We start from the raw sequence: 27,911 nt of genomic DNA, 5'->3' as shown, positions 1-27,911 counted from the left end.
CAAAATCATTGCCTCCCAATCCAACTGGCCTTCTCTTAGTAATCTCAACATGGCCTCCCTTTTCTGCCCCTGCTCTTGACTTTCCTTCCTTCATAGAATGGAAGATATCTTCAAAGCCAGCTCTACCAGGTGAAATTCTATGTATCTTTTAAGGCCAGTCCAAATAGAATCACCTCCATCAAGCTGAAAATTTCTCTCTGCAGAACTCTCATCCCAATTTTTTTTTGTCTCTCTTATGGTTCCTAATCATATATACATCTGGGTAATTGGTATTTAAGCACAGGACTTATGCAATTTACCAAGCTATAAATGCTTGAAGTTACTAAAGTTATAGATTATGTCTTTAATAATCTTTGTATATAATCCTGACCTTGGCAGAGACTGCTTTCACTTGTCAAAATCAGTGTCTTCCTCTTCTTTATTGGTAAAAAGCTGGCTTCTTTGCAGTAGGCTGTTGCCATATGACTTAATTCTAGCAGAAGGAATGTGAGCAGAAGTAGTATGTACTATTTGTAGTGTGGCCCATAAAAACTACCCAGCACATTCCTGAATGCTCTTCTTTTTACTGCTAAAAAGATTTCAACACCCAGGATGACCTTGACAGTCTCCAACTGAAGACCTGATCAGCCTGGGTCCCTGAATGACTGTAAAGGCAGCGGTTCTCAACCTATGGGTCGCGACCCCTTTGAGGGTCGAACGACCCTTTCACAGGGGTCACCTAAGACCATCGGAAAACACATATATAATTACATATTGTTTTTGTGATTAATCACTATGCTTTAATTATGTTCAATTTGTAACAATGAAATTAGGGGTCACCACAACATGAGGAACTGTATTAAAGGGTCGCGGCATTAGGAAGGTTGAGAACCACTGGAATAGAGCTTCTCCCACTTTCTACCCAAACTCCACTGCCCAAATGAAAGACAAATAAACTTCTATTTTCTTTGAGCCATTATACATTTTGGAGTTTGTTTCAATAGTTAACTGATCCTACATAACAGACCACCCAATAATGGGAGTTTGATGAATAAAAATGTTTGATGAATGAAAAAGACATGTGTTCGAGTTTCAAAAGTAGAACTTTAAATCTAAGGTGGTCCTTCGTCTAGAAAGGATAACTGAAAACTAGGGCAAGTCAGCAATCATAGAATAGAATTTTTGCTTTTAGTAGCCTTTAAAATTGGGATTGATTTGCACATCATCCTTACTTGAAGCAGAGAGCTAATATAAATTACTTCTTCCGTTCCCTTCCAGGCCTGAGAATCTGCTGTCAAGCAGAAAATCAAAATACATGTGGGATGTTTTAACTGTTTTTTTAAAAAAGTCAATGCTCTTATTTATAATTTATTATTCTAGTTTATAATACAGCATAAAATGAAATAACTAATCAAAGAGACCAGAGGACTCTAGTCCATATCACTAATTTCATCTTATCCGGTTCTCCCTGCCCCTGTCCTCTTCCACTCCAATCCTGACCAATCTTTCTGAAATACAGACTTGGTTCCATCACTTCCTTCCTCCAAATTCCCTGCTGGCTTCTTATTTCTCTAAAGAATCAGGTGCAACTCCTCAACATGACATGAAAGCTCTCCAAGATTTGTCCCCAAAAGACTTTATCTGCTGTATCTCCCATCTGGTGAACTGCCCCCTCTCTAAGCCTCTAGCTCCAGCTCTTTGCACAGGCACTATAAATACCACCCCCACACTTCTGCACCTTCAATGCTCAGTTGGCTTCAAGTACCACTCCCCAGTTGCAACCCATTCTCCACCTACTTAGAAGCCTTCTCTTCCTACAAGGTCTTTTTCAAGTGTTATCTAACCCCTTAAAGTTTTCCACATTCACTCACAATCAGAATGTATTGCTCATTCTTTTTTTTTTCTTTTAATTAAATCTTTATTGTTCAGATTATTACATTTGTTCCTCTTCCCCCCCCCCATAACTCCCCTCCTCTCAGTTCCCGCCCCACCCTCCGCCCTCACTCCCCACCCACTGTCCTCATCCATAGGTGCACGATTTTTGTCCAGTCTCTTCCCACATCTCCCACACCCCTTTCCCCCCCAAGAATAGTCAGTCCGTTCCCTTTCTATGTCCCTGATTCTATTATAATCAACAGTTCATTCTGTTCATCGGATTATTTAGTCACTTGATTCTTAGATTCACTTGTTGATAGATGCATATTTGTTGTTCATAATTTGTATCTTTACCTTTTTCTTCCTCTTCCTCTTCCTCTTCTTAAAGGATACTTTTCAGCATTTCATATAATACTGGTTTGGTGGTGATGAACTCCTTTAGCTTTTCCTTATCTGTGAAGCTCTTTATCTGACCTTCAATTCTGAATGATAGCTTTGCTGGATAAAGTAATCTTGGTTGTAGGTTCTTGGTATTCATCACTTTGAATATTTCTTGCCACTCCCTTCTGGCCTGCAAAGTTTCTGTTGAGAAATCAGCTGACAGTCGTATGGGTATTCCCTTGTAGGTAACTGAATTTCTTTCTCTTGCTGTTTTTAAGATTCTCTCTTTATCTTTTGCTCTTGGCATTTTAATTATGATGTGTCTTGGTGTGGTCCTCTTTGGATTCCTTTTGTTTGGGGTTCTCTGCGCTTCTTGGACCTGTAAGTCCATTTCTTTCAGCAGGTAGGGGAAGTTTTCTGTCATTATTTCTTCAAATAGGTTTTCAATATCTTGCTCTCTCTCATCTTCTGGCACCCCTATAATTCTGATGTTGGTACGCTTGAAGCTGTCCCAGAGGCCCCTTACACTATCCTCGCATTTTTGGATTCTTTTTTCATTTTGCTTTTCCAGTTGGGTGTTTTTTGCTTCCTCGCATTTCAAATCATTGACTTGATTCTTGCGCTCCTCTGGTCTGCTGTCGGGAGTCTGTATAATATTCGTTATTTCAGTCCGTGTATGCTTAATTTCTAGGTGGTTCCCCAATATAACATCGAGGGTCTCATTAGTTTTCTTGTAGATCTCATTAAGTTTATCGGCGGCTTCTAAACAGTTCTTGAGAGACCTTAAAAGTGTGGTTCTGAACTCTATATCTTCCATTGACAATTTTGTCCTGTTTCTTTGTCTCCGCATTTTGTTATGCTTCCTTGGTGCACCCCCTAGTGGTCTTTGTGCGCAGTCTTATAGTTAAACCTTGGTTGTTGTAACTAATACCAGGGAGGGTTTGACCTCCAGGCCAAGTGGCTATGAGAATCAGCTGTGTCAGCAGTGAGAGAACTTCTGTCCTCTAGGGAGGTGCTAATCTAGCCTTTGCCTGAGGCTATCCGGCAAATGCCTCTGTTCAGGGCTTGGGCGGGGCGGGTGGCACAGGATCAACAGGGTGGGCCTGAGAGAGCAGTTATGGCGGCTCTCAGTCCTGTCCTCAGGGGCTCTGCCTCTCTGAGTCCCAGCAACAGCTGCAAACCTCGGAGAGAAAGCTGCACTCGCTCTGACCGAAGCCAGACAGTCCCGCTTCTCCCGTTTGAGTCTGGGTCCCTAAAGACTCGCCTGTATCTGGATCTCAGAGTCTGCGACTCCCTCCTGATTGAAAACGCCAACCGCGCACTCCGCACCTCAGAATTTGACTTCAGCACTGCGCCTCCTCTGAGTGTCCGTATGCGTTTCTCTTTCCTCCTAGTTGTAGGACTTCCACTCAGCCAGCGTTCCTGTGGTTCTGGGTGATGTCCCTTCTGTTTTTTGGTTTCACTTTTGAAGTAGTTGTTCAAAGCAGCAAACTCCGGCGTTAACCTATGCCGCCATCTTGGTTCTCCCAGAATGTATTGCTCATTCTTATAATTCTATTTTTAAATCCCTGAAATTCTTACTTATTTGGAATTAATCTTCAGTCCAATGTGGGTGAACAAAGAACAAAATATATATTATATCCTTCACATTAAATATACCACAGAGCTATTTCTCTTCCTCACTGAGATCTATATTATTCAAATATTGGCATATGAAATCAGAAAATGTCCTAGGTCTGAAATCTTCCATTTTATCAGATCATAACCTTTACAAGAATGGTGCTGTATAGCAGGCATGTGCCGTTTATTAACACTCACCCGTTAGCAGGATCAACAGTTATGCCAACTGGAAAACCAACTCCAAGAGCTGTCCCATCATTGGTTATCAGTGTTTTCCTGTATCTGACATCTCCCCGGAGTGTCAAAACCTATAGCATAGAGTCACTTGTTAGAACTGGATTTCATAAGGGGAAAAAAAGAAAGCTGAGATGAAGGAGAACTTAAGACACAACAAATTCCAAAGCATGATTAGGGACAAATGGGAGTTATGGAGGAGGTTCAGTAATTCCTAATTGCATTTCTGGGCTCAAAGAAAATCCTCTCAATAGAAAATGAGAGCAAGAAAAGTAAAATCACCTCTCAAATTCCTATTTTCAATTCACCTAAATTTCAGGAGGGGAAATGTATATAAAGAAAAGACAGACTCAAATGGGGGGAAAAGAAAGAAACTACAAAAACTGCCCTTAGAAAAAGGAAATTCTGAAAGACAAACGGGAATCCCATAGCTCTCATGAATCCCAGTAACCAGGCCATAGCACCCAGTAGCCCATCACTACAAACACAGTGTGAATTCACACAGACTTAAAGTGAATTCTGTTCCAAATTAACAGTCTGAGTTAAAATACAGGAGTTCAAATCCCTGCCCTGCCAGCTCTGACTGTATGACCTAAGACAAGTAAATTTATCTAAACTTAGTTTCTTTGTCATTTCAATGTGGATGGCAATGGCACCTTGTACATAGAGCTCACAGGACAGTGAGGTAACACACACATGGTAACTTGCTAAATGTTTCCTGTTTTTGTATTGGTCCACTTAATGGGCTAATCCTGTGAGGGAGATAACATGCCCATATTAAAGAAAAAGAGGCCTAAAAGATTTAGTGTCTTTCCCAATGCTATCTATTTTTAATTATTATTGCTATTATGTAATAATCACAATGCTAAAGAACCCTGACATCACAGAGAAATATGGATTACTGCACTAGAAGCAGTTTTTCTAGAAGCAAGGCTATTTTAATATGCACCTGAGATGGTCTGAGGGGAGAAACAAGTAGTAAGTTAGAAAATGTCTGTTAATTTGCATGAAGGTGTTTCTATAAAATTGTTTTTCAGTGCAAATAGTTATTTGTGTATCTGTGTTTATGTTTTTCTCTCTGTTGCTACATGTATTTCTCTTTCTCTTTCTCCCCCCACTCTATCTCTCCCACCCCCCACACACACACATTCTCTCTCTCTCTCTCTTTCACACTTCTCTCTAAAATTTTCTCTTCTCTGATAACTTTCTTTTTCTCCTACTTGGACTAAGATAATTTTTCTCTTTTCAATTTGCCTCTTTCTACTATAATTTCTCTCCTTTTCCTAGGCCTACAGATCTCTTTATTTCAAAGGGAATTTCCTTCCTTGTGGAATATGTCAAGCCATTCTGTCAGCCTCACTTTCCAACTAAAAAATTGCTGTTAGTGAATGGGCTCACAGCTACCCCTAGTGGAAAACAGTTTCTCAAGTGTTTCTCTTTTATCCTGAAATGGGAATTGAACCTGAATTCCTCTTGTGCTGGAACAGATATTGTACAGGTAAACAATGAACACTATTCTTGTTTTCTTAAGCAAGCTAACTTTCTCCTGGAAGAGTCACAGTAGATATCACCAAAGGATAAGAACAATAAAAAGACTAGAAAGGCAATTTACCTTTGAATCATTATTGTCAGGGGTCTTTATGGATATTCTAAATATATTTGTGACTTGAGGGAATTAGGGCACTGTCTTCATAGGCCACCTTAGTGTCATGAAGTACATTTCCTCATTGAGCTACTAACCCCATTTTACAGGTAAGGAAAGAGAGGCTCAGAGAAGGTAAGTAATTTTCCCAAAGTCAAACAGCCTGTGAGGAAACACACTGCTCTCCCCAGTCACAAAATGCATCTTCATATCTCAGGGTTTTGAATAGAGTGTTTTTCTCTATCTTGGTTGCCTCTTCCCTACTTCTTCATTTGACAGAAATAAATATTGGTCATCCTTTAAGACTCAACAATAACCTCTGCCCCCAACCACACAACACTTTATATTCACTGCTGGTGCCATACAGTACTTATCACACTGCAGCAAAGGTACTTATGTGTCTGGCATGCAGATGTGTAAATTATTCAAAAGCAGGAAAAAAAATGTTTTGTTTATCTTTGAATGTCCAGAACTAACCATGGGACTGATCCATAGAAATCATTTACTTGTGTTTGTTGAATGAATGGGCAAGCAAGCCAGGCTCAAAGCAAGGCCTTTGGATTCCAGAGCAAATGATCTTTTCTCAGTACCTCACTGCATTGGGGAACAATTACAAACTTCAGGTTTATATGGATAAAGCGGCCTTATCCATACGGATGTCAACTGGTACCTCTCATTCTACCTAACACTGATGGAGAAGACACATTTCCTGCTAACTATCAGTCTAAAAGGGAAGGCCCCCATTAACAAGGCAAGAGACCAAGAGATAGAATAAGAGCAGATTGTCATTTGGAATTAAGAGCTTTGCACTGAGTGGAGTCTAGAGAGATGTAAGTTCCATGTTAAGGTTCTTGAGCTGTAAATTTTGCCTATGTTTTGATGGCCGGTGATATTTTCAGTTGACATTATGAACAAATATCTTCTGTCACTGACAAAGGGAGTTGAAATCGGGCCAATTGCTGGAGTTGTGATTTGTAACAGGGGAAAGTTAGAACACTTCCGAGTTAAGCCAAATTCTTAACATCTATGGACTTCAGATTGTTATTTTAAAAACAAAGGGCTTGCCCTTGCTGGTTTGGCACAGTGGATACAGTGTCAGCCTGCGGACTGAAGGGTTCCAGGTTCGATTCCAGTCAAGGGCACATGCCCTGGTGGTGAGCTCAATCCCCAGTAGGGGGTGTGCAGGAGGCAGCCAATCAATGATTCTCTCTCATCATTGATGTTTCTCTCTCTCCCTTCCTCTCTGAAATCAATAAAAATATATTTGTGGGAGGGAAAACAAACAATGAAGGGCTTGAAACAGATGAGCCTCCAAGTTTCCCCTCATGTTAAGAGTTGATGATTCTACCCCGTTTAATAAATTCTGGGGGATTAATGTTTGTGCATATTGCAAATGTCCCGCTCAATGTACATGGTTACTACACTTGCCTGCACTTGGGAATGTCGTGAAGATTAAATGAGATGATGTTTGTGGAAGCCCTTTGTAAATTATAAAGCACTGGCTGACGTGAGCTCCTCCTATCTGCTGTAAATTAGCCACTTGGTTGCTGTATGCCTTCCTCATCTGTAGTATTTCTCTTTCTGAATGTTCCAAAGAGAACAACCTTACTAGCTGGTGCCTAATCCAGAGCAGTGATTGTCACTCCACTCAGCCCTGCTAATTGGCCCTCTCACAAGCCCCTCCCTTTGCTTTAGAAATTTTCACTTTCAAAATTATTATAAATTAATAAACCCCTCCCCCCCCCCCCCACACACACACACACACATGTTTCAACTTTGTCCCAGAGTGGAGAAAATCAATGCTAGTCAAGTTACTTCTGATCTACTTCATGTGATTTCATACCTACACCCCATCTAGAATTTCTTCTGGGAATTAGAGTAAAAAAGAACAGTTATCGCAGAGAGGAGAGTATCAAAGAAATCAGAATCAAGTTCCTACTTTCTGTTTCACTGTTAGAAAAACTATATTGGAGCCATAGAAAGATTTTCATCTTAGAACAGAGCTAACCTATAAATTAGGTTTACTACTAAAATAGCATTGAAGATTTGATGAGAAGAGATAATGAAAATTCCCTGCTATTATAATCTTTCTTTTATGCTGAATTCTTACATCATTTTTATTTCTTGTTTTTACAAAAATATCTCAAATCCTCCTAACAGGAACAAGTTAGCATTGATATTTAGGAGGAAACAAAATAGGTCAGTAAAAAAGTTTCAAAAATTTATTTTTAAGTTGGTTTTCCTCTTTAGCTTTGATACAAATATCTATTCGTTTTTGTTTCTGCTTAAAAATAATTTCAAAATTCCATGAAAGTATTTCCTGAGAATAGATTTTACATGAATCAGAAACTAGTGTTTGTGTACAGAGTATTATGGAATCATTACCTCAATTGACTGAGTTCCAGGATTGGTGTAATAAAGGTTTCTTGATATCCAGTCTAAGGCCAGGCTCATAGAAGCGCCCAAACTAGACAGAGGAACAAACACAGTCCTGTTGGTGCCATCTGTCTTCACTCTGTGAATTTCACCCTAGAAAGAAAGACATGGAGAAGTGAGCTGTTTCAAGGCCACATCTTCTCCATGAAAACACTTCCTTCACTGTGGCTACTGCCGGCTGCTATGTCTCTTTAAACTCCTCAGACTTGCAGAAAAGGCCAAGGTTCAGCACCATTGGATGGCCTCACTGTGTACAATGCTAATGCCAGCCACACTTTGAAAACACTGATTTTTAAGTGTGTCACGGGAATACACAAGGCTCACCATTCAGACTATCTCTGATACTGGCTACAGAGATTTATTTGTTAATTACCACGGGCCAGAGTCATAAAAATAAACCAAGTCACAGGTGAGAATCAGGAGGCCAGAAGTATGTTTTGCACAGTGGGGAGAATAGCAAACACATAATCTTCTCTTTCTCCTCATTTGTATTCTCTTTGCCCCTTCCCCACCCTAAAGGGTGAGGAGGGGGCACAATGGGAAAGTGATTGGAGAAGTTTTCTTTTTATTCTCGAGGCAAAGATTTGAATGAAGGCCCCAGCAGTCACAACAAATGCTTTCCTGGAATCCCTAGGGAGCTCCTGCTTTTTGTCTTGAGTTGTGATCATTGTTGTTAGTCTAATATCTTCTACAAGCTTAAAGCTCCTTAAGAACAATCTTTGTGACTGCTGCTTCTAGGCATGTATTCTGCAATTGGAATCAGCTAGTTCAGTGCAGGGCAAACAGTAAGCACTTAATAAGTACTTGCTGCATGAATAAAAAATGCCCAATAGCTTAAGTGTGCTTATTATTCTAAAGCTAAAGTGTTTTCTGATCTTTGCTCCAGGACAACCTCCCATTTATATCCCTCACTGAATCAAAAAAATTATTTAGTGGTAATTTAGTATTACTGGATCATTGCCCTTTTATCCACCCAGCAAACGTTTGCCTATAAGGAGGTATCAGTGCAGGCTCTGTGAGAACAAGTTACAGATTTTGAATGGTATTCAAAACTTACTGGATTCTCAACCCAATAGATGAATTCCTCTCTATCATCAAACTCAACATCATAACCGTTCTGTATCCCTGATATAGGAACCATAGCATCATTGCTCTTCACCTCAGGATTAAGGGAGATTCCAAAAATTACACTGCGTCTTACAGTTATTAAGAAAGGTTGATCATCTGTGAAAATAACAGAGTATCAGTCAAAATTATATCCCACTCTTCCCAGACACTTAGAGTAATGAAAGGCAGTGGATTGTTACCATTTAATGAAATAAAATATAATTGCAGCATTGCAGCAATAAATATAATGTACAATATATATTATATCCCAAATGGCAGTGACTATGTCTGATTTACTATTATGTCCCCAGAGTCTGGTATATAATAATTGCCTAATAAATATTTGTAACTAAATGAATGATCACATAAATGAATAAATGTGTGGGTGCATAGGTGAATACATAAACAGTATCTCTCAAAAAGTATCTGTATATTGAAACTTAAACATCCTCATAATATTTTACTCAAACTATCAGTTCACTTAGTCTCCTTAATACAATGAAGTACTTTTTGAAAGATAATCTTATCCTAGCTATAGTGCCCTTATTGAAAAAAAAAAAAATCTAAATGAATGAAATTCAAGAGTGCGTTTGTTTTATCACTAGAGGCTCGAAGCACAAAATTCATGTACGGGGGGGGGGGGGGGGGGGAAGGGGCGTGGCAGGGAGGGTGTCCCTCAGCCCAGCCTGCCCCCTCTCACAGTCCAGGAGCCCTCAGGGGATGTCCTACTAACTGACGGCTTAGGCCTGTTCCCTGTGAGCCTAAGCCACAGTCTGGCCTCCCTCTGTGGGCTGATCAGGGGAAGGCACCACTCCCATCACCCTGCTGCTGCTGCCACTGCCAGCTGCCAAGGTGTTTTCATCAACACAGACTCCAGTCCCTTCACCATGAAAAAATGACAACTTCCTTTAGGCATTTTCAAGATGTCTCTTTCATAGGATATGACATTTCTTTCTTTTTTTTTTATCCTCACCTGAGGATATGTTTCCATTGATTTTTAGAGAGCTTGGAAGAGAGAGGGAAAGACAGAGAGAAACATCAATGTGAGAGGGACACTTCGATTGGTTGCCTCCTGCATGAGCCCTGACCTGGGCCCCGGCCAGGGAGGAGCCTGCAACCTAGGTACATGCCCTTGACCAGGAATCTAACCCAAGGCCAGCTGGTTTGCAGGCTGATAGTCTAACCACTGAGCATGCTGGCCAGGGCTATCTGCTTTTTCCCTTAACCTTATCACATAAGCATTTCCAAAGATATGCCAGACACAGTAAACACTATTGTAAAGGACAGGGATCCTCAAACTTTTTAAACAGGGGGCTAGTTCACTGTCCCTCAGACCGTTGGAGGGCCAGACTATAGTTTAAAAAAAAAACTATGAATAAATTCCTATGCACACTGCACATACCTTATTTTGAAGTACAAAAATGAAACGGGAACAAATACAATATTTGTATTTGCATGTGGCCCGCAGGCCGTAGTTTGAGGAACCCTGGTAAAGGCTATTGAATATGTAGGTCAAGTAAAATGTTTTCATCTACAATTGTTAACAAGTTCTCTAAGCTTCTTGTTGAAAAAATGTGTAACTTTCAACACACATTGACACTTAGTTATCCAACTGGTACAGAGAAACCATTTGGGAAACTGAAAAATTTCCACCTCACTAAACTCAGCCCATGGTAAAACCACTAGTGGAATTTTTGTGAAACAACCAAAGGTACTATGTAGAGTTGACATTTATCAATCACCATCATAGTAATACTGATTACACCAATCCCCAATGCACAGTTCAAGAATCTGTGGTGAAAGAATGCTTTGTATCCAAAATGTCTATAGCCCAGTTTAATCTCCTGCTGAAAGACAATGAGGACACACTAAATTAAACAATGTCAGCAAAGATTAGCTTCATAATAAGTCTGAAGAAAAATTGCAAATGCCAATCCCTTTGTAAGAATTACCAATAATTAAAATCCTTCATCAGGAAAGTATCATTGCAAAATATTACATGGAATAAGCCTACATCTGCATAATCTGTAAACACCATAAATTTCCTAGACTCAGCATGTATTTTCCATTTGAAAACTAAATCTACCTCTAGATTAGGACTCTAGTTTCTCTTTCTTTAGGAATTTTTTTAACATTAAACATTCAGTTTGAACTTATGTACAGCCATTTTTGTGAGTAGCAAAACACATTCACTCCTCTTTACTGAGAAATGAAAGAAACTTGAATTTATAACTTTTTAGATTTTTAAGCAAAGGCGAATGATTTTTTAAAATAATTTGTTATAGCCCTAGCCTAGCTGGTTTGGCTCAGTGGACAGAGTGTCGGCCTGCGAACTGAAGGGTCCTGGGTTCCATTCCAGTCAAGTGCACATGCCCAGTTTGCGGGCTCCATCCCCAGTCAGGGGCGTACAGGAGGCAGCTGATCAATGATTCTCATCATTGATGTTTCTATTTCTCTCTCCTTCTCCCTTCCTCTCTGAAATCAATAAAAACGTATCTTTTAAATAGATCAAGTGCAAATTCCAGAAGAAATCTCTTTTGTAGATTGACTACATCTTTTCCTTTCTTTCTTACTCCCTAAAGTACTTAATATAACCCTTCACATATTCTTCAATCAACCCAGTAAAATATCTAGGATTAGGTAAAGATTAAATTGCTCAAATAATCACTTAAAATATTTCATACAGTGGAAACATATTTTTAGAGTGTCAGATAATAATAGTAAAGGTATTGAAACTGGAGTGGGAAGACCTAAGCTACAACACTCATGATTGGCTATTGGCTATGAAAATAAAAATGAGATCAAGATCCTGAAAAATGAAGCCATACAGTAATGTCAAGACAAGTACCATATAATTTCACTCATAGGTAGAATCTAATGAACTAAACAAGCAAAACAGAGACCGATGTCTAGATACAGAGAGCAGGCTGACAGCTGTTGGGGATAGGGGTTGAGGGTTGTATGGAGGAGTGAGGGGATTGAGAAAAAAAGAGAAAACTCAGGGACATAGACAGTGGCATAGTGATAGCTGGGGGGATCGACAATGGAGGGCGCACAGGGAGGATAAATAGGGATGGACACAGACTTGACTTGGGGTGGTGAACACACAATACAATGTACAGATGATGTGTTGTGGAATTGTGCACCGGAAACCTGTATAATTTTGTTAACCAGTGTCACCCCAGTTAATTCAATAAAAAGACAAGAAATTTTTTTAAAAAAGAAGAATTTTGACTTAAGTGCAGAATTTGGAACTTTCCATGACCATAGCTTGTCTAACTGTAACCAGGTAAGAGAAAATATGAAGCTAGGACTGTTGAATCACATGCACACATAATATTAGCTTTATATTCAGAAACTATATAACAACTGAGTACTCAATTAAGTCGCCCCATACACATACACTCCCCAGATACTGCTGAATCAAAGGGAATGCAGCACACACTCCATCAGCAAGTGGTTTACAGCTTACACTGAATTGCACAGACTACGGCAAGGCCACCGTCCGGGCACACTTAATGGGCATACTGTACCTCTCAGGCAAGTCACAGAATCATGAGAGAGACTCCATCCAGAGGGACAAGCACAGGAGTAAAGCTGTGGCCTCTTTGAGGAAAGCAGGCATAGGTGGCTGCAGGGGGCAGAGGCACAGGAATTTACATCTGCAATAGAAAGAGAAGTAAGCATCGCTGAATGGAAAAATCCCACATAGAAGTACACAGAATGAATGGGCAAAGAAAATGTGACATATTTATATATACACATACACAATGGAAGATCATTCAGCCATAAAGAAAGGAAATCCTGCCATTTGCAACAACATGGATGAACCTTGATGGCATTATGCTAAGTGAAATAAGATATATATCAGAAAAGATATATACTATATAATCTCACTTACATGTAAAATAAAAATAAATAAAAATGAACTCAGAGAAAACAGATTGCTGGTTGCCAGAGTCAGAGGGTGGGGGTGAGTGAAATGGTGAAGGTGGTCAAAAGTATTAGCTTCCAGTGATAAGGCTCATTAATTGTGAGGATGTAATACACAGCACGATGACTATAGTTAACAACACTGTACTGCACATTTGAACATTGCCAAGAGTAGATCTTAAAAGTTTCATCACAAAAATGTTTTTGTAACTGTGTGTGCTGATGGATGTTCACTAACTTATTGTCGTAATCATTTCACAAGATATACATATTTCAAATCTTGTTGTACAGCTAAAACTAATATATGTCAAATTATATCTCAATTTAAACAAGTACATTTTTATTTTTTTTGTTTTTGTTTTTTTTTTTGCTTAAAGTATTACAACAGGTATTACATATGTGTCCTTTTTTTCCCCCCCGCCCTTGACAATCCCCTGGCCTCCCCTAACCCCCAGTGTCTTATGTCCATTGGTTATGCTTATATGCATGCAAACAAGTCCTTCGGTTGATTTTCAAACGTGCTCTGTCACACTATTATTGTCCCCGAGAGGCCCCTAGTATTTGAAGACACAAGTACATGAAGTTACCTCTGTAAGTCTGGGTATTTTCCTTGACTCTTTTGGCCTTCCCTAACACCCAGCTTTCATCATAAAATTCATAAGAGGCAAAGAAGGAGGAGTGACTTGCCCAAGGTTACAGATCAATCCTGTCAATACCGGATTATGAACTAATAGCCGCTGAGTACTCCTGAGCTTAGTATGGAAATATGATGCTAAGTATTACTGTCTCCTTGCCTGACCTAAAAGAGACCTTTTCACATTAAATGAAATCAAGGTGTGTGTCCCTATGTGACCTTTACAATTACGCACTGTTGGCCAAATTTGGTTACATAACAATCTTTTATTTTTCTAATGATGACATCTTTGTGTGTCTCTGCTCCTTGACAAGAGTGATCCTGTGTGTATCCCAAGCTCACAGGATGTTCTCCAGACCTTACATGTTCTTATTACATACCCTGTCAGATCTATTAATCCATTCAGTCACTCCAAAATGTTAAGCCTTCACTATATACCAAACACCATTCCACACACTGGGAATACTGTAAACATGGGACAGATATTCTAGCAAAGGAGGCAGAACTAAACTCATAAATTGTGTGATTTCAGGAGGTAGAAGAGAGTAAAAGGAGAATAAATGGTGACGGAAGGAAACTTGACTTGGGGTGAACACACAATACAATATGCAGATGATATATTAGAGAATTATACACCTGAAATCTCTATAATTTTATTAAGCAATGTCACCCCAATAAATTCATAATAAATAAATAAATAAATAAATAAATAAATAAATAAATGTGAGGGCCAAACCAGTGTGGTTCAGTGCTTGAGCATCGACCTAGGAACAAAGAGATCACAGTTCGATTCCTGCTCAGGGCACACGCCCAGGTTTCAAGCTTCATCCCCAGTAGGGGGCATGAAGGAAGCAGCCGATCAATGGCGTTTCTCTCTCATTGATGTTTCTATCTCTCTATCCCCCTCCCTCTCTCTCTCTAAAAATCAATAAATATATATTTTTAAGTTAAAAATATAAATAAATAAATTGTGTGATTTCAGAATATGAGGATAAACAGCAAAATAACTATGAGAAGGGAAGGCTATTTTAGGTAGGGTGATTGAGAGCCAGCAGGAGCATTTAATAGAATCCTAAATGACATGAAGGAGCAACTGATGTGGAAATCTAGAGGAGAGATATTCCAGGCAGGGGGAAAAGCTAGTGCAAAAGTTCAGAGGTGGGGCCTGACTGGCAAGGCTCAATGGTTGAGCATTGACCTATGAACCAGGAGGTCACTGTTCGATTCCAGGTCAGGGTGTGGTCTCAATTCCCAGAGTGGGTGTGCAGGAGACAGCCAATCAAAGATTTCTCTATTCATTGATGTTGTTCTCTCTCTCTTTCTTTCTCTCTCTCTCTCTCTCTCTCTCTCTCTCTCTCTCTCTCTCTCTCCCCCTCCCTCCCTCCCTCTCCCTTCCTTTCTGAAACCAATAAAGATATTAAAAAAGAAAAGAAAAAGATACAATGACTTAAAGATACGATCCCTGGGAGGCAGGTGGGCCTAAGGCAGGCGTAAACTCTGCAAAAAGTTCAGAGGTGGGAAGTTGCCTGGTATGCTTCAGGACACAATGAAATGCAATGAAGTCCAATGTGACAAGAGTAAGTAAGTGGGAGAAGAGACCAGGGAGATAACAGGGGCCAGATTCTGAACGTGATGAGAATCCACTGCAGAGTTATGAGGAGAGAAGAGTGACTTATTCCTCCTCACACTACCAAAGTCAAATTTTTAAATCACCTCTCCACCTACACCAGGCACTCCAGGAAGATGGGGTAGCCATAGCAGAGCACCTACAGGGCAATGGTGCCATAATAAATAAGTCCTAAAAATAGGTGGTAGTGATAAAAGGGACTGTGTATCTGGTCTATGCTGTATTTGTCAGCGGAGGAAATTGAGACTCAGAAAATTCACAGAAGCAGTAGCCAATTGCTAAATAAAATGATACAATTTAGACCTGCTGCTGTTACATACAAGATTTGAGTTTTCCATGGTAAATAAAAGTAATGGAAATGTTAGGACAAGAGTAGTTGGTAAAGCGGAAAAGAAAATTCATTGCATTTTACATTTCCAGAAAAAGTGTTTTCAAGCTATTTTCAGGCAGAGTGTTTCTCTGTCTCTCTCGATTGTCTCTCATTTACCATTTGGCTGTTTTGCAGGATGAACCGCAACAATCCCAAGAGGCTGGTGCACATTATAAATGACAATGGCCTGTTGCCCTCCATGCCACTTGTTGGCTTGAGTGACCTGCTCAGTTGCTCGGTCAGTCCAGTACACCGAATCTTCAAAGATGGTCAGGGCATAGGGATGCCGCAGAATCTGCGAGGCAGAAGAGAACAAGGAGATCTCACCCAGAAATAAAAACCAAGGGAAACAAAGTAGAAAAGGATGCTGAATAGATGGTTTCCTTTAGCATGTAATCTATAGTAAAAAAAAGCATAATATGCAAATCGACCGAACAGCAGAACGCCCGTCCAGGCGGCCACGCTAAGACACACACTAGCACCAGGCCAGCCAAGATGGGTGTGATGTGATTGGTCGGGGGCCCACCATCGCCCCACAATTGCCCTGCAGAGAGGGAGGCCCAGGCCAGGGGCCGGGAGGGCGGTCAATGCGAAGGGGGGAGGGCTCCGCAATCGCCCCAAAGAGGGAGGCCCAGGCCACCCTCTGAGGGGCAATTGATCAGGGGCTCTGCGGAATCAGGGAACCAGAAGCAGAAGCGGGCAGTGCCAGGGCAAGGCGGGTGTAGGCGGGGGGCAGGGCCACAAGGCAGCCAGGGCCACGGCCACGAGGGCCCCAGCAACCGGGGCTGCAAATGCCTCTCCTTGCATGAATTTCGTGCATCGGGCCTCTAGTTATTAAATAAAAACACAGGGAAGTCACTGTTCAAGAGACAGACCAAAATTATACTGCTTGACCTCTCTCCCATTATACCACTCAAAATCCTTTCTCATGCATGTGTCATTTAGTCTTCATTTTTACTCTGGTAATTACACTGGGCACCCATTTACAAATGAAAGCAAAACTGAAGCACAGAAAGTGAAGTGCCGGGTCTGGGGTCCCCACCACCCCATTATCATCTCTCCTTCTCCAATGCAATTCCCACCATCTTGTTCTGCCACTCACAGATGTACATAAATCTGATACAGCTTAGATGCATATTTTCTGAAGGTGGAGAGGCCCTCCCAGGGTCTCTTCAAGTCACAAGACTGTAAATAATGACAATCTTAAATAGAAGTCATTAATAGTTCTTTGGAAAAAAATACATTTTCTGTATTTTACCATAACTTGTGAGAATAAAATCCATAGAATTTCCTAAATAAAAATATAAAGCACATAACAGGCTATGATTAATTGAGAATGTAAATATAATTAAATTGTTACTATTTGTTTAACACTTTTTAAAGGTACAGAAGCAACAGATTAGCACCTACAAATCAACTAAATTACACGAGCAATCTGATCATGAACTAAAATAAAAATACACATTTTCAGTTAGTAAAAAAAAAAAAAGATGGATTGGCCCTTATTCCTGTTAATATGCCCCGGATTGAGCATGCAATGTCTGTAACACAAAAATTAAGTTCTTCGTATTCGTGTTATTCTGTCTGCTTTCCACTCAGTCACTATTATAGTTTCCGGTTTTTTTCCTCACTACCAACTTACCAAATCACTGGCTATCACCTGCCTCCGATGTTGTCCATCATAGTCACAAAAATCTAAGTAATCAAGATAAGCATCCAAGAAGTAGAGCAGTCTGTTGGGGTAGTCAATAGTTAAGCCATTGGGCCATAAAATCTTGTCTTGGACAATAACAGTGCGCGAACTGCCGTCCATGCTGGCTCGCTCAATACGAGGGTGATGGCCCCAGTCAGACCAGAACATCAGATGTTCACTGTGAAAAGAAACTAGTTACCAATCGGACAGGACATATTTCAACACAGAAAAATAACTGTCATCTCAAGTAACAGGACATCATCATATATACACTCTACTTAAAATAACTCATTTCCAGTTCAGAATAGATGCACAGAACTTACTCTTTCCTCTGAGCATTGCAAAGGAAAACTGTTGATATGATGCAACCACAAGCCACCTAGGTATTCTTTATAATGTTCATAAAACATGCCATACATTACGACTCTGAAATGTCTCAATGCCGATTCATGTTTCTGTACAATCCAAAAATAATGGATCTAGAAAAATCCACCTGTCCTTGACTTTCTACCCTGTCATGTTTAAGAGGGTCAATTTATTTCTCATCAGAGATTCATCATAAATTTCACTGGAGTTGAATCTCTGCAATATCTAGAAGTCTGTATCACACTGAACATAATTTGCCCAACTTGTCATCCTGCAGACAAGAATCTAAGTTAGGGAATCTAAGCAAATTCAAGAGAGGAGGCCTGCAGAAGTTTCTAAGCATGTGGGAGAATTTCTTTTTCTTCCCTTTAGGAACAACAGGAAAAAATTTTCTCCCTTGTATTACATAAAAGGGAACTCTAGGAAATAGCATGAAACCAAAGCAGAAGAATCTGGCTTTTGTTTGTTTATTTTTTTAATGAAACCATGAGGTATCAAAGTTATAGCAAGCTGGCCCATCTACGGCATATTACTGTATACATTCATTAGAAACTTAATTATATAATTCTACAATAATCATGTCAATAATTGTATTGCCAAGCTAATAAATCAATGCAGTCTGAAAGTGAACAATCAATTGCCCTTGTGTACTTTATGGCAAACACTATTAAAGATAAAGAAATGATAGCAACAACCAGTTGGATGCCTACCACTTCTATAGAGAAGTTTAAACAACAGGTTATTTTAAATTTTATAATATGCATATCAGTGACATCATCCTCCTATTATTTTTCCTTCATGATAATCATGTCAGGGCAAGATCATTGAAAAAAAAAGTCTTACCTAAGTCTGGGATCTAATGCTAGTCCCCTCGGCATTGTTACATTTTCACTAATCAGCACAGTCCTGTGGCTCCCATCCAGTTTAGAGACTTCAATTGTTTGCAGAGCATAGTCTGTCCAGTAAAGATTGCGACCCACCCAATCTACCACAAGACTTTCAGTCATGGTGGTGCCACTGTCAAGTACCTAAAGACAAAATTGAATAAAGAGTGAATTCTAAAGGGAATGGGTGATAACATGAAAATCTGGAATACAGCATCTAATTTGCTTTTGTGAGCATTATAAAATTTTGTCATTCCTTATAGATAACTACTAATCAACACTACATTTTTATAGGAAAAACATACAAGATTTTGTAGAATTGATTGAACTAGTGTGTAGTTTCATTTTGGTTTCAAAGTGTTTCCAATTAACAAAAGCTCTATCCATTCTCTAAATTGGCAATCCTATGAAAATTTATAATGCCAAGGTATCAAAAGTAATATCTTGATTAAGTGCTAATGATTATAAAATAAAGTTCTAAGGGGCAAAGGAAGCATATCCATCAAAGGTCAAGAAACAAATTGGGAGATAGACTGAAAAACATAACTAAATTAAAACTATGAAAAGCAATCTCTTAACTCCCCTGGCGCTTCCTTCTGCTCTCATACACCAGAAAAAAAATTGCAAAGGGAACCTCATAGATTTTGTGAAGTCTCTACATCATGTGGCCTGGAATTCAAAACAATGGATCTGCCTTCAGAGACCACTTCCTTATCTAAAACACGCATAGATTTGGAGTTGTGAATGTCCAGGCCTCTTGGGTACAATACCACCCAAAGGGGAATATGAGAGCTACCTAGTACGCAGTAGGATCTTCTCTCACTGGAGAGTAATAGCAAAGAGACCCACAACAGTGGAATTAGGCCAAAGGTCAGTAGAAATGTACTTACTACTTTTCTGTCTGTTCCATTTTGAAATGCACTCCAGATTTTGCCCTGAGTTCCATCAGACCAAAAGACACGACCACTGACAGAATCAAAATCAACAGCTACAATGTGAGAACCACCCTCGATAAGTGCATAGATATTGTGGACCTGGGAGGTGATATTGTCAGCAATAATTTGGTTCTGACTTGCCACAAGTAACAGAAGACTTTCAGATGCTGTCAAAGAAGAAAATGCAAAAATGTCACTGATTCTGGAAGAAAACAAAACTAAAGCATCTCAAATACTTAATGAAATGCTTTGGTAACAGAGGAAGATGTAATTCCAAACTATAGTAATGGCAAAAAACAAAAATCTCTATTAAAAAAATTTTTAATCATTCCATGCCTTGCCAAAATAGTTAGCTGATTTGCACGAGTATTTAAAATAAGCTTTTTCTGAAATATTTTCTTCCTTTAATTATATTGTCTAAATTTCAATATGGAGTGAACTATACTTGCATTCTTCCTATTTCTAGTTACTTTTATACTTTGCTTATCTTCTTTCCTAAATTATAGGCTTCTAGAAAGCAGGAATCATGTCAAATAATTTTTCCAAAGGCATCCAGCTGTGTCAGAGACATCTAATTATCTCACAATATCCCCTCTACTCTGTTTTAGCCCTCCTTTATTTGGTCATTTAAAGCAGCTGAATTAATATCCTAATATATAGTGTAATCACTTTCACATAATAGAAATTGAACTAATATTGGGCAAATTGAATGCATTATGCTCAATATATAAAGATATTTAAATAATGTAAAAAACATTTTGATATTATTCTAAATAATTTTAAAAAGCATCTTCTACTGTATATGTTTTGACCTCAATTTTCCAAAGTACAAGATCCATCATTTGACTCCTAATCAACATTTCCAAATATCAATATAACACATTTGATCTTAAGCTTTGGGGTATGTTGTTTACTGGAGTTAGCTCACTTTCAAGTTCAGTCATTACCTGTAACTTTGCAAGTCTTCCCATCAGTGTCTAACATGTATTCTTTATCACACCAGCACCGGAAAGAACCTCTTGTATTGTAACAATGCTGGCTACAAAAGCCTGGATTATCACATTCATCTATGTCTTCACAGGTCTTAGAATCATTAGCAAGCAGGTATCCCAATGGACATAGGCATTGAGCCCCAAAGGGCCCTTGAACACACTGGTGAGTACAACCAGCATTTAAATTTGAGCAGCTCTCCTGGTCTAGAATAAAGAAAGAGAATAAGAAAGGGGAAAAGTGAGGAATCTTTGCTTCTTTGGTTCACCCTGCTGTAAATATTTGTCATATAGTCTAGGGCTACCTTCAGCATAATACCCAGGTAAGAGCTGAGAGCAGCACTCACTTGCATGAACTCCACAGGCTAGTCAGTGTCTGCTCTGATAGACCTAAGGATTTACTATTCTTCACATCCATTGGACTTGGACCATTTTCTTCGCTACACCCCTCTATTATAATTCCATTTAGTCCAATGTGAGAAACTTGAGGAAATATTGGTGACATCAAGAAACACAACCATCATTGATCAAGCATGCAAAGACACCTAACTTACTTCTCATTTGCTTTCTGTTATTCTTCTACCCATATAGAAATAGAAGATAAGACGGACATTATGAGCAAGGGGTGTAAGGTTTATGGAAGTGAATAAATGGAAGGGGAAACACAGCTGGAACACTAGAGAGCACAGGTCCACAAACATCATTCTTTAGTTTCAGAGCCAAAACAGCAATGCCTGAAGCCACCCAAACATAGCTCACATGCCCGGGAATGCAAATGCCCTCTATTTCCATGTAACTTATTATAAGAGTGATGGTACAAAACATGCACTAGAAGGGGAAGTAAGTCAAATTGATTAGAACATTTTCAGCACAAACACAAGACATATAAAATCATAAAAAGAAAAAATACTTTGCAATCGTACCTGGCTGAGGTTCATCTGAGAGTGAGCATTGATTAAAGAGGGAAGAAAGAAAGGACAGTAATTAGGATTACATGCCAATCACAGAATTCTAATCACAGCAAACACAAATCCCTGGACTTCATTTGTTTTGTGGCAAGTTCTGATTGAAATTAGAAAATATTAAAGTTAGAAACTTTTGAGTCCATTACCAATAGAACCAAATTTAATTAGAGAATCTAATGGCCTCAGACTTATTTTTTTAATGATTACATAAAAAGAAGTACAAACACAGAACCAAATGCAAAGGATTTAATGAGAAATATTATCCAGTGATGATTTATTTGAATCACGATGCTTATCCCTAAACAGATTTGAACTCAGAGAGGAACTGAAATCCCTTCCTCAAAAGCTACATGTTGATTATGACAATGGTGATGCACAGCAGGCTGCTGGTCAGAATGAACTGATGGCCAGTAAACTGTGGTCAGGGAACTTACTGCAAAGTGGGGATTCATCTGTCCCATTGGGGCAGTCAGAGACGCCATCACATACTGCAGTCAGATTCACACAGATGCTATGGCCAGGGCACTGCCATTGCCAATTGGGACAGTGAAAGGCTTGAGTAGGGCAGTCCTTCTCGTCACTCATATCCCTGCAGTCATTGTCCCCATCACAGACCCACTCCTTGTGGATGCAGTTTCCATTGGCACAAAGAAAATGGGATGGAGAGCAGGTCTTGAGCACACAGCCATTGTGCTCATCAGATCCATGGATGCAGTCTGGATGCCCATCACACTCCCAGATCCCTGGAATGCAGAGACCATCTGATTGGCACTGAAATTCATCTTGGTGGCACATACCGGGAGGCCTGGTTGCTAAAAGAAAAGCATGGGGAAGATAGGCTTGTGAATGCAATTTATAACTCCTTTTATATAATCCCTATAGGAAATGGTTTTGGATCAATGATAGGTTTATAATAATGACTAAAATAAATATTAAAATGTAAAAATGGTACACAGTGTATCCTCCAACACTGTGGTAAATAGAAATCTTTATGTGTCTGATTAGTTGATCTGACAACAAAGAGCATGATGCACAGCTCTTGAATAGAAGATAAATTCCCTCAGTCAAAAGAACATTATATTTCCTGCATTTCTTATGTTCATTCAATTACAGAATAAATCATAAAATACAGCTGTCTCTTTATTAAAGAATCACCAGAGCATTTCAATTGTACTTAATTAGCTATGGTTACTTTGAATTTCATGTGTTCAATAATACATTTGGATGTCATAATTATTCCTCAAATAAGCTGTATCCAATTAAACCAGCACACATTAAGCAAAAGGTGACAGTAAGCCCTTAATTCTTTGCAAAATTTCCACTGTTGATCAAGTAATTCTTGAGAGATAAGAACTGTCTCCCTATTTCACAGGGGTAAGCCCTCCTACCCCCAACCCCCCAGGAACCTAGAAGGGCAACAGCAAGTCATTAGTACCTGGAACTGTAACCTCAGATCATCACAGAAGTCTATGTTTCAATGTGACATAGGAAAATCAGTGACTAAGAATTTCTGGGTGTGGTGCACACCTATAAAGCATGTAACCATTTTATTTAACTTTTCTTTTTATCCATAGATTTAAGCACTTCTTTTCTGATTGAGTAGAATTGACAGAAACCTACTTTTTATGGTTCAAAATACCATTATTCAAAAAAATACCATTATTCAAAAAAATGACTACTTCACTGACAATTTTTTTACAAGTTTAAAATCCACGTAACACAAAAAGTAGGCAATTGCAAACACTGTTCATTATAGGTTTCCAGCCTTTGTAGACTGTAGGTCTATCAATTTATATTCCACAAAGTTTTCCTTGAACCCTCTGAGCAGAAGGAATTTCTATTCTCTGAGCCTTCCTAGAATTTTATCTGTATCATTTCTAAGGCCCTTCTAACTGACCACCTTGCTTTATTATCTCTTACTTTCTATAATTACTCTTACTAGACTTTACAGACGAATACTTAACATATATATCTTAGCAGATATTCAACCAAAAAACACTGAAAGAATAAATTCATTAGAGTCAATATCTAATTCTGCTCCATATCACATCCATACCATGATTTGACTCTATATTGAAATTTAAAAGAAACCATTAAAACACCTTTTTATATGCTAAGTCTCAAAAATTTGAGACACACTAATTTGGGATAACCTAGAAAAACTTAGTAGTAAAAACAAAAATATCTAAGAAATAGTTAAACTACCTAAGAAACTATGTGAAAGTTCCCATTTATACAACTAATTCACAAATCATACATCATTACATGGTAATGTGTTGGCAACTTCATTATTTGTTTAATACTGCATTCCTTCGACAATACTGTCTTCCCTCCGGTTTGTCTGAGCTAGAGAAAATCTGTGGTAATATCAATGCTGATAGAATGAAGTGATTCCTTTATCTGAAACATGCTGGATCTATGGTACTTACGACAGTCTTTCTCATCAGAGTGGTCGCTGCAGTCAAAAACACCATCACAATGATATACGTTGCTAATACACTTATTCTCACTGGCACATTTGAATTGAGAAGCAGTGCAATTAATTACTAAGAATGAAAGAAAGAAAGCATTAGAAATCAGCTCAATGAGACTGGGATTTTTCTAAACAGCATGAATAAAAAGATAGCAATCCTCTTACCACAACCATTCTCATCAGATCCGTCAACACAGTCCTTGTCCCCATCACAGACATAAGCCAGATCAATACACCGATGGTCAGGGCAATGAAACTGACTAGGCAGGCATGTCGCTGTAAAGTCTAATATCATCCAAAAACAAAGCCAAATAACAGTTTATTTCTTGTTCAATGTGTAGCAGAGCCAAATTGAAAAATGCTAAAGAAATAGATGTTATTTTAATTGTACATGTGTTCAAAATTCCTTCAACTTAGCCACATTGCCAAAGTCAGACCAGCAAGAGCACTCAAAATTAAGACAGTTTTTTTTAAAAAGGAATAAAAAGACTATAGGTGAATCTCAGAAGGAAGGGGGGGGGGGAAGGAATTAACTAAAGAACTTATATGCAATATTCATAATGAATCAACATAGACAATAGTGCAGCGAAGGCCTGGGGAGGGGGCAGAAGCGGGGTGGAGGGGATCAATGGGGAAAAAAGGGAGATGCCTCTAATATTTTCAACAATGAAGATAAATTTAAATAGTAATATTAATAATAATAAATAAATAAACTAGGCTATCAAAAAATATCATGAGCAAAGTCAAAAACAGTGATTACACCCTGAAAGTAGACCACACTTAGAAAGTTAGCATCATGGGATTGGACTAGGCTACACTTCATGATTACTAGTAAGTCCAGGACTCCACCAAAGCTAAGCCATGGAGCCCAACGAGGCATCATTTATTAGCCTGACCTTCATGCTAGTAGCAATAGAGTATAGACTGATCATGATAACTGGATTTAATCCAGAGTCTAATCAGAACAATTCTAAAAACCAAGGGCCTGCTTTGCTGAAGAGACCCAGCCTTAGAATCGAGTGTACTGGCTGCCCATCCACTGATGAAGTTGTACTTAATATCCCATATATCCCATATAATAAAAAGCTAATATGGTAATTAGACCGAACAGCAGGAAGACCGTCCAGACGACCTTCCAGACAAAGCTGGGGCTACGAGGGCTGACCGAGGCTGCGAGGGGCCGCAAGGGGCTGCGAGGGCCGAGCCCCTTGCACGAATTTCGTGCATCAGGCCTCTAGTAGACTTATAAAATCTGAAAGCCAGAAGGGATCTCAAAGCTCATCTATTCCAGAAGGAAAGTGACTTGCCTAGTCATGCAACCAAAACTAGAAATGACAACCTAAAGAAAATTAGAACTGGCAAGATAAAAAGCAGATGGGTAAGATTAGTGGTAATTTAAATGTTCTGTGCCTCTATATTCTATTGCCTTCTTCAGTATCAAATGAAAAGAAAAACAAGAGTAAAATATCTGGATATATTTATATGATTTAGGGGGAAAAACAAATTTGTTTTAAATATCTGAATAGTTAGTTGAGAGATCTTTTTCAGTTTCTATCTGGGTATTAGACATCAGAGATAGTCCTCATTTTGCTTCCAAAAAAACTCAATATTTGGGAGGAGTGTAAGCCTCCCATACCTTTGCTCTATAGCCTTTTAATACAAGGATTGACAGATAGAATAACAGTAGCTAAGATACAGTGAAAATTGTGTGAGCCTTAGAGGAAAGTATGCAAGGCCTACTGATGGTTTAAATCTATTTACTAGGATGATCAATCAACCAAGAGAAATCCATTCAAAACTTACTGCAGTGCTTCTCATCAGATCCATCCCCACAATCATTATCTGTGTCACAGACCCAGTTGAAGGAGATGCAGAGGTGATTATCACAGGTGAAGTAAGATGCAGGGCAGGAGGCGAGTTCATGGGTGGGGCAGTTCTTCTCATCACTGCCATCCACACAGTCACTGTGCTTGTCACAGCGCCAGTGTCCAGGGATGCACTCTCCTCCGAGGTCACAGGTGAACGCTGATGGTGAGCAGGAATTATCTATAACAGAAACAAATTGATCATGAAGACACTTGATCTTACAGTCTTTTATATGAGTTCTTGCCTTGTAAAGGCCCAATTCTTCTCCTTTTTCAATAGGAGCATTATGCAAAATAAGGAGAAATGTGCGTCATTCAAATGTTCCTTCTCCTTTCCCTCCTCCTTCTCCTCCTCCTCCTCCTCCTCATCATCATCATCATCATCATCTGGCATTTACTTAACAATGATCATATTCCCGGCACTTTTCTACATGCTTTATGTTTTTTCTCTCTCTCTTAATCCTTACAAGAATACAGTGATGTACACATAATTATTTGCATTTTACAGATCAGGAAACTGAGGCTATGAGAGATTTAGGAATCTGCCCAGGATTAAAGCATAAAGTGTGACTTTAAGGCCTGCCCTTTACTTTTAAACGTATTTCCTCCAGTAACAATTTCAAATTCGGTATACACATTGCATGGTGTTGAAGAAGAAAGCCAAAAATATGTAAAATAAAGATTGTTTATGGAACACACACACACACACAAATCTCAGGCTACAGAAAGCTTGACAGTGTATCATTTGAAAAATACAAATTAATAAAATGTTCCAGTAAAAATCTGCACTTTTAGAAAGAGGAAAATAATACACAAAAGGAAGAAAATTTTAGAAATTTCAGAAAAATGGGCATGTTCATTTTTCAAATGTCACTCTTCTTTTTCTCTAAAAAGACACAAGTTATTATTACTATTAATCTCACTTTGGTAGAAATTTCTGAGATTCCAAAAGTCCACTATCTTTTATTTTTTAATGGAATACTTTGTATTTTTAATACCATTTATTAAGCTCCAAAATTTATAAACTAGATTACCATAAAAAGAAAAATACAAAAATAAAGAGCACCATTTCATTCCTAATTCATTTTATACCAAAGGAGGGGAGGGTGGAATACAGCCCATGAGATTTTCAAAAGCTATTAGTATAAGTACCTATTCTGTGATAACATTACCTCAGACACTAAAGATCCTATCTTTAGTTTGTTTTTATTTGACTTTTTGAGAAGCTTGACAACATGTGAAAACTCTGCATTGGCCCAACAGCCAATATCAAAAAAATATATTTTACTGAAGGCGGTCCAAATCAATGTGAGAAATCATTTGCAACATTATCTCTGAATGATATTTATTGTTCAGCTTCCTAAAATTTGAAATCTTTCAAAATACTTTTTCCCTTAGAGATAACCCATGTTTTCTTGTTCAGCCCGCTTCTTTCTATTCATCCCAGAAATTATCTCCAGCCTATAAGCTACTTACTAGACGTGCCACATAGGTGCTCATCGCTGTTATCATGACAGTCATCAATGCCATCACAGCGGTAGTAGCTGGGCACACATCTGCCATTGTTACACGGGAAGGAAAAGGAGCCACACTGCTCCAAGGGTGGTTCGTGGGACGGGTCTTCCACGCACGTCAAGTGATTCGAAGTCAGGCTCATTCCATAGGGACAGCCACACACCCGCTGGAAATTTGGCACCGGGAAGCAGAAGTGGCTGCAGTCCCCATTTGGGTGGGTGGGTCGATTACAATAGTTAGAACCTGAAAAAGCAATGGCCAGAGATAGTGAGTTCATCACATTTCCATTATGTTGATCACAGGTATGGTTTGTGAAGAAAAACAAATGGGAAAGAAAACTTTTCAGACGCAGTATCAAAAAGTACCTTCCTCCTGGAAATCAGCATGC

General features: G+C 39.0%; 1 protein-coding gene across 1 annotated transcript in view; it reads right to left on the bottom strand.

Moving 5' to 3' along the window:
• LRP2 (LDL receptor related protein 2) overlaps positions 1–27,911 on the bottom strand; it is a gene marked incomplete at its 5' end in the record, with an annotated part of 201,882 nt that overhangs the window by 81,731 nt on the left and 92,240 nt on the right. The window contains 14 exons of the mRNA XM_081095525.1: positions 4,054–4,163; positions 8,117–8,260; positions 9,225–9,391; positions 12,808–12,936; positions 15,956–16,133; positions 17,481–17,709; positions 18,741–18,925; positions 19,672–19,883; positions 20,664–20,912; positions 22,105–22,482; positions 24,100–24,216; positions 24,309–24,428; positions 25,947–26,189; positions 27,485–27,766. Of these exons, the coding sequence (XP_080951651.1) occupies positions 4,054–4,163; positions 8,117–8,260; positions 9,225–9,391; positions 12,808–12,936; positions 15,956–16,133; positions 17,481–17,709; positions 18,741–18,925; positions 19,672–19,883; positions 20,664–20,912; positions 22,105–22,482; positions 24,100–24,216; positions 24,309–24,428; positions 25,947–26,189; positions 27,485–27,766 (2,743 nt within the window). The remainder of the gene's footprint in view (positions 1–4,053; positions 4,164–8,116; positions 8,261–9,224; positions 9,392–12,807; positions 12,937–15,955; positions 16,134–17,480; positions 17,710–18,740; positions 18,926–19,671; positions 19,884–20,663; positions 20,913–22,104; positions 22,483–24,099; positions 24,217–24,308; positions 24,429–25,946; positions 26,190–27,484; positions 27,767–27,911) is intronic.

The sequence above is a fragment of the Myotis nattereri genome (genome assembly GCF_964212035.1).
Source record: "Myotis nattereri genome assembly, chromosome: 7".
Lineage (NCBI taxonomy): Eukaryota > Metazoa > Chordata > Mammalia > Chiroptera > Vespertilionidae > Myotis > Myotis nattereri.
The sequence above is the reverse complement of the archived record's forward strand: the minus strand, read 5'-3'. Positions and strand labels throughout refer to the sequence as shown.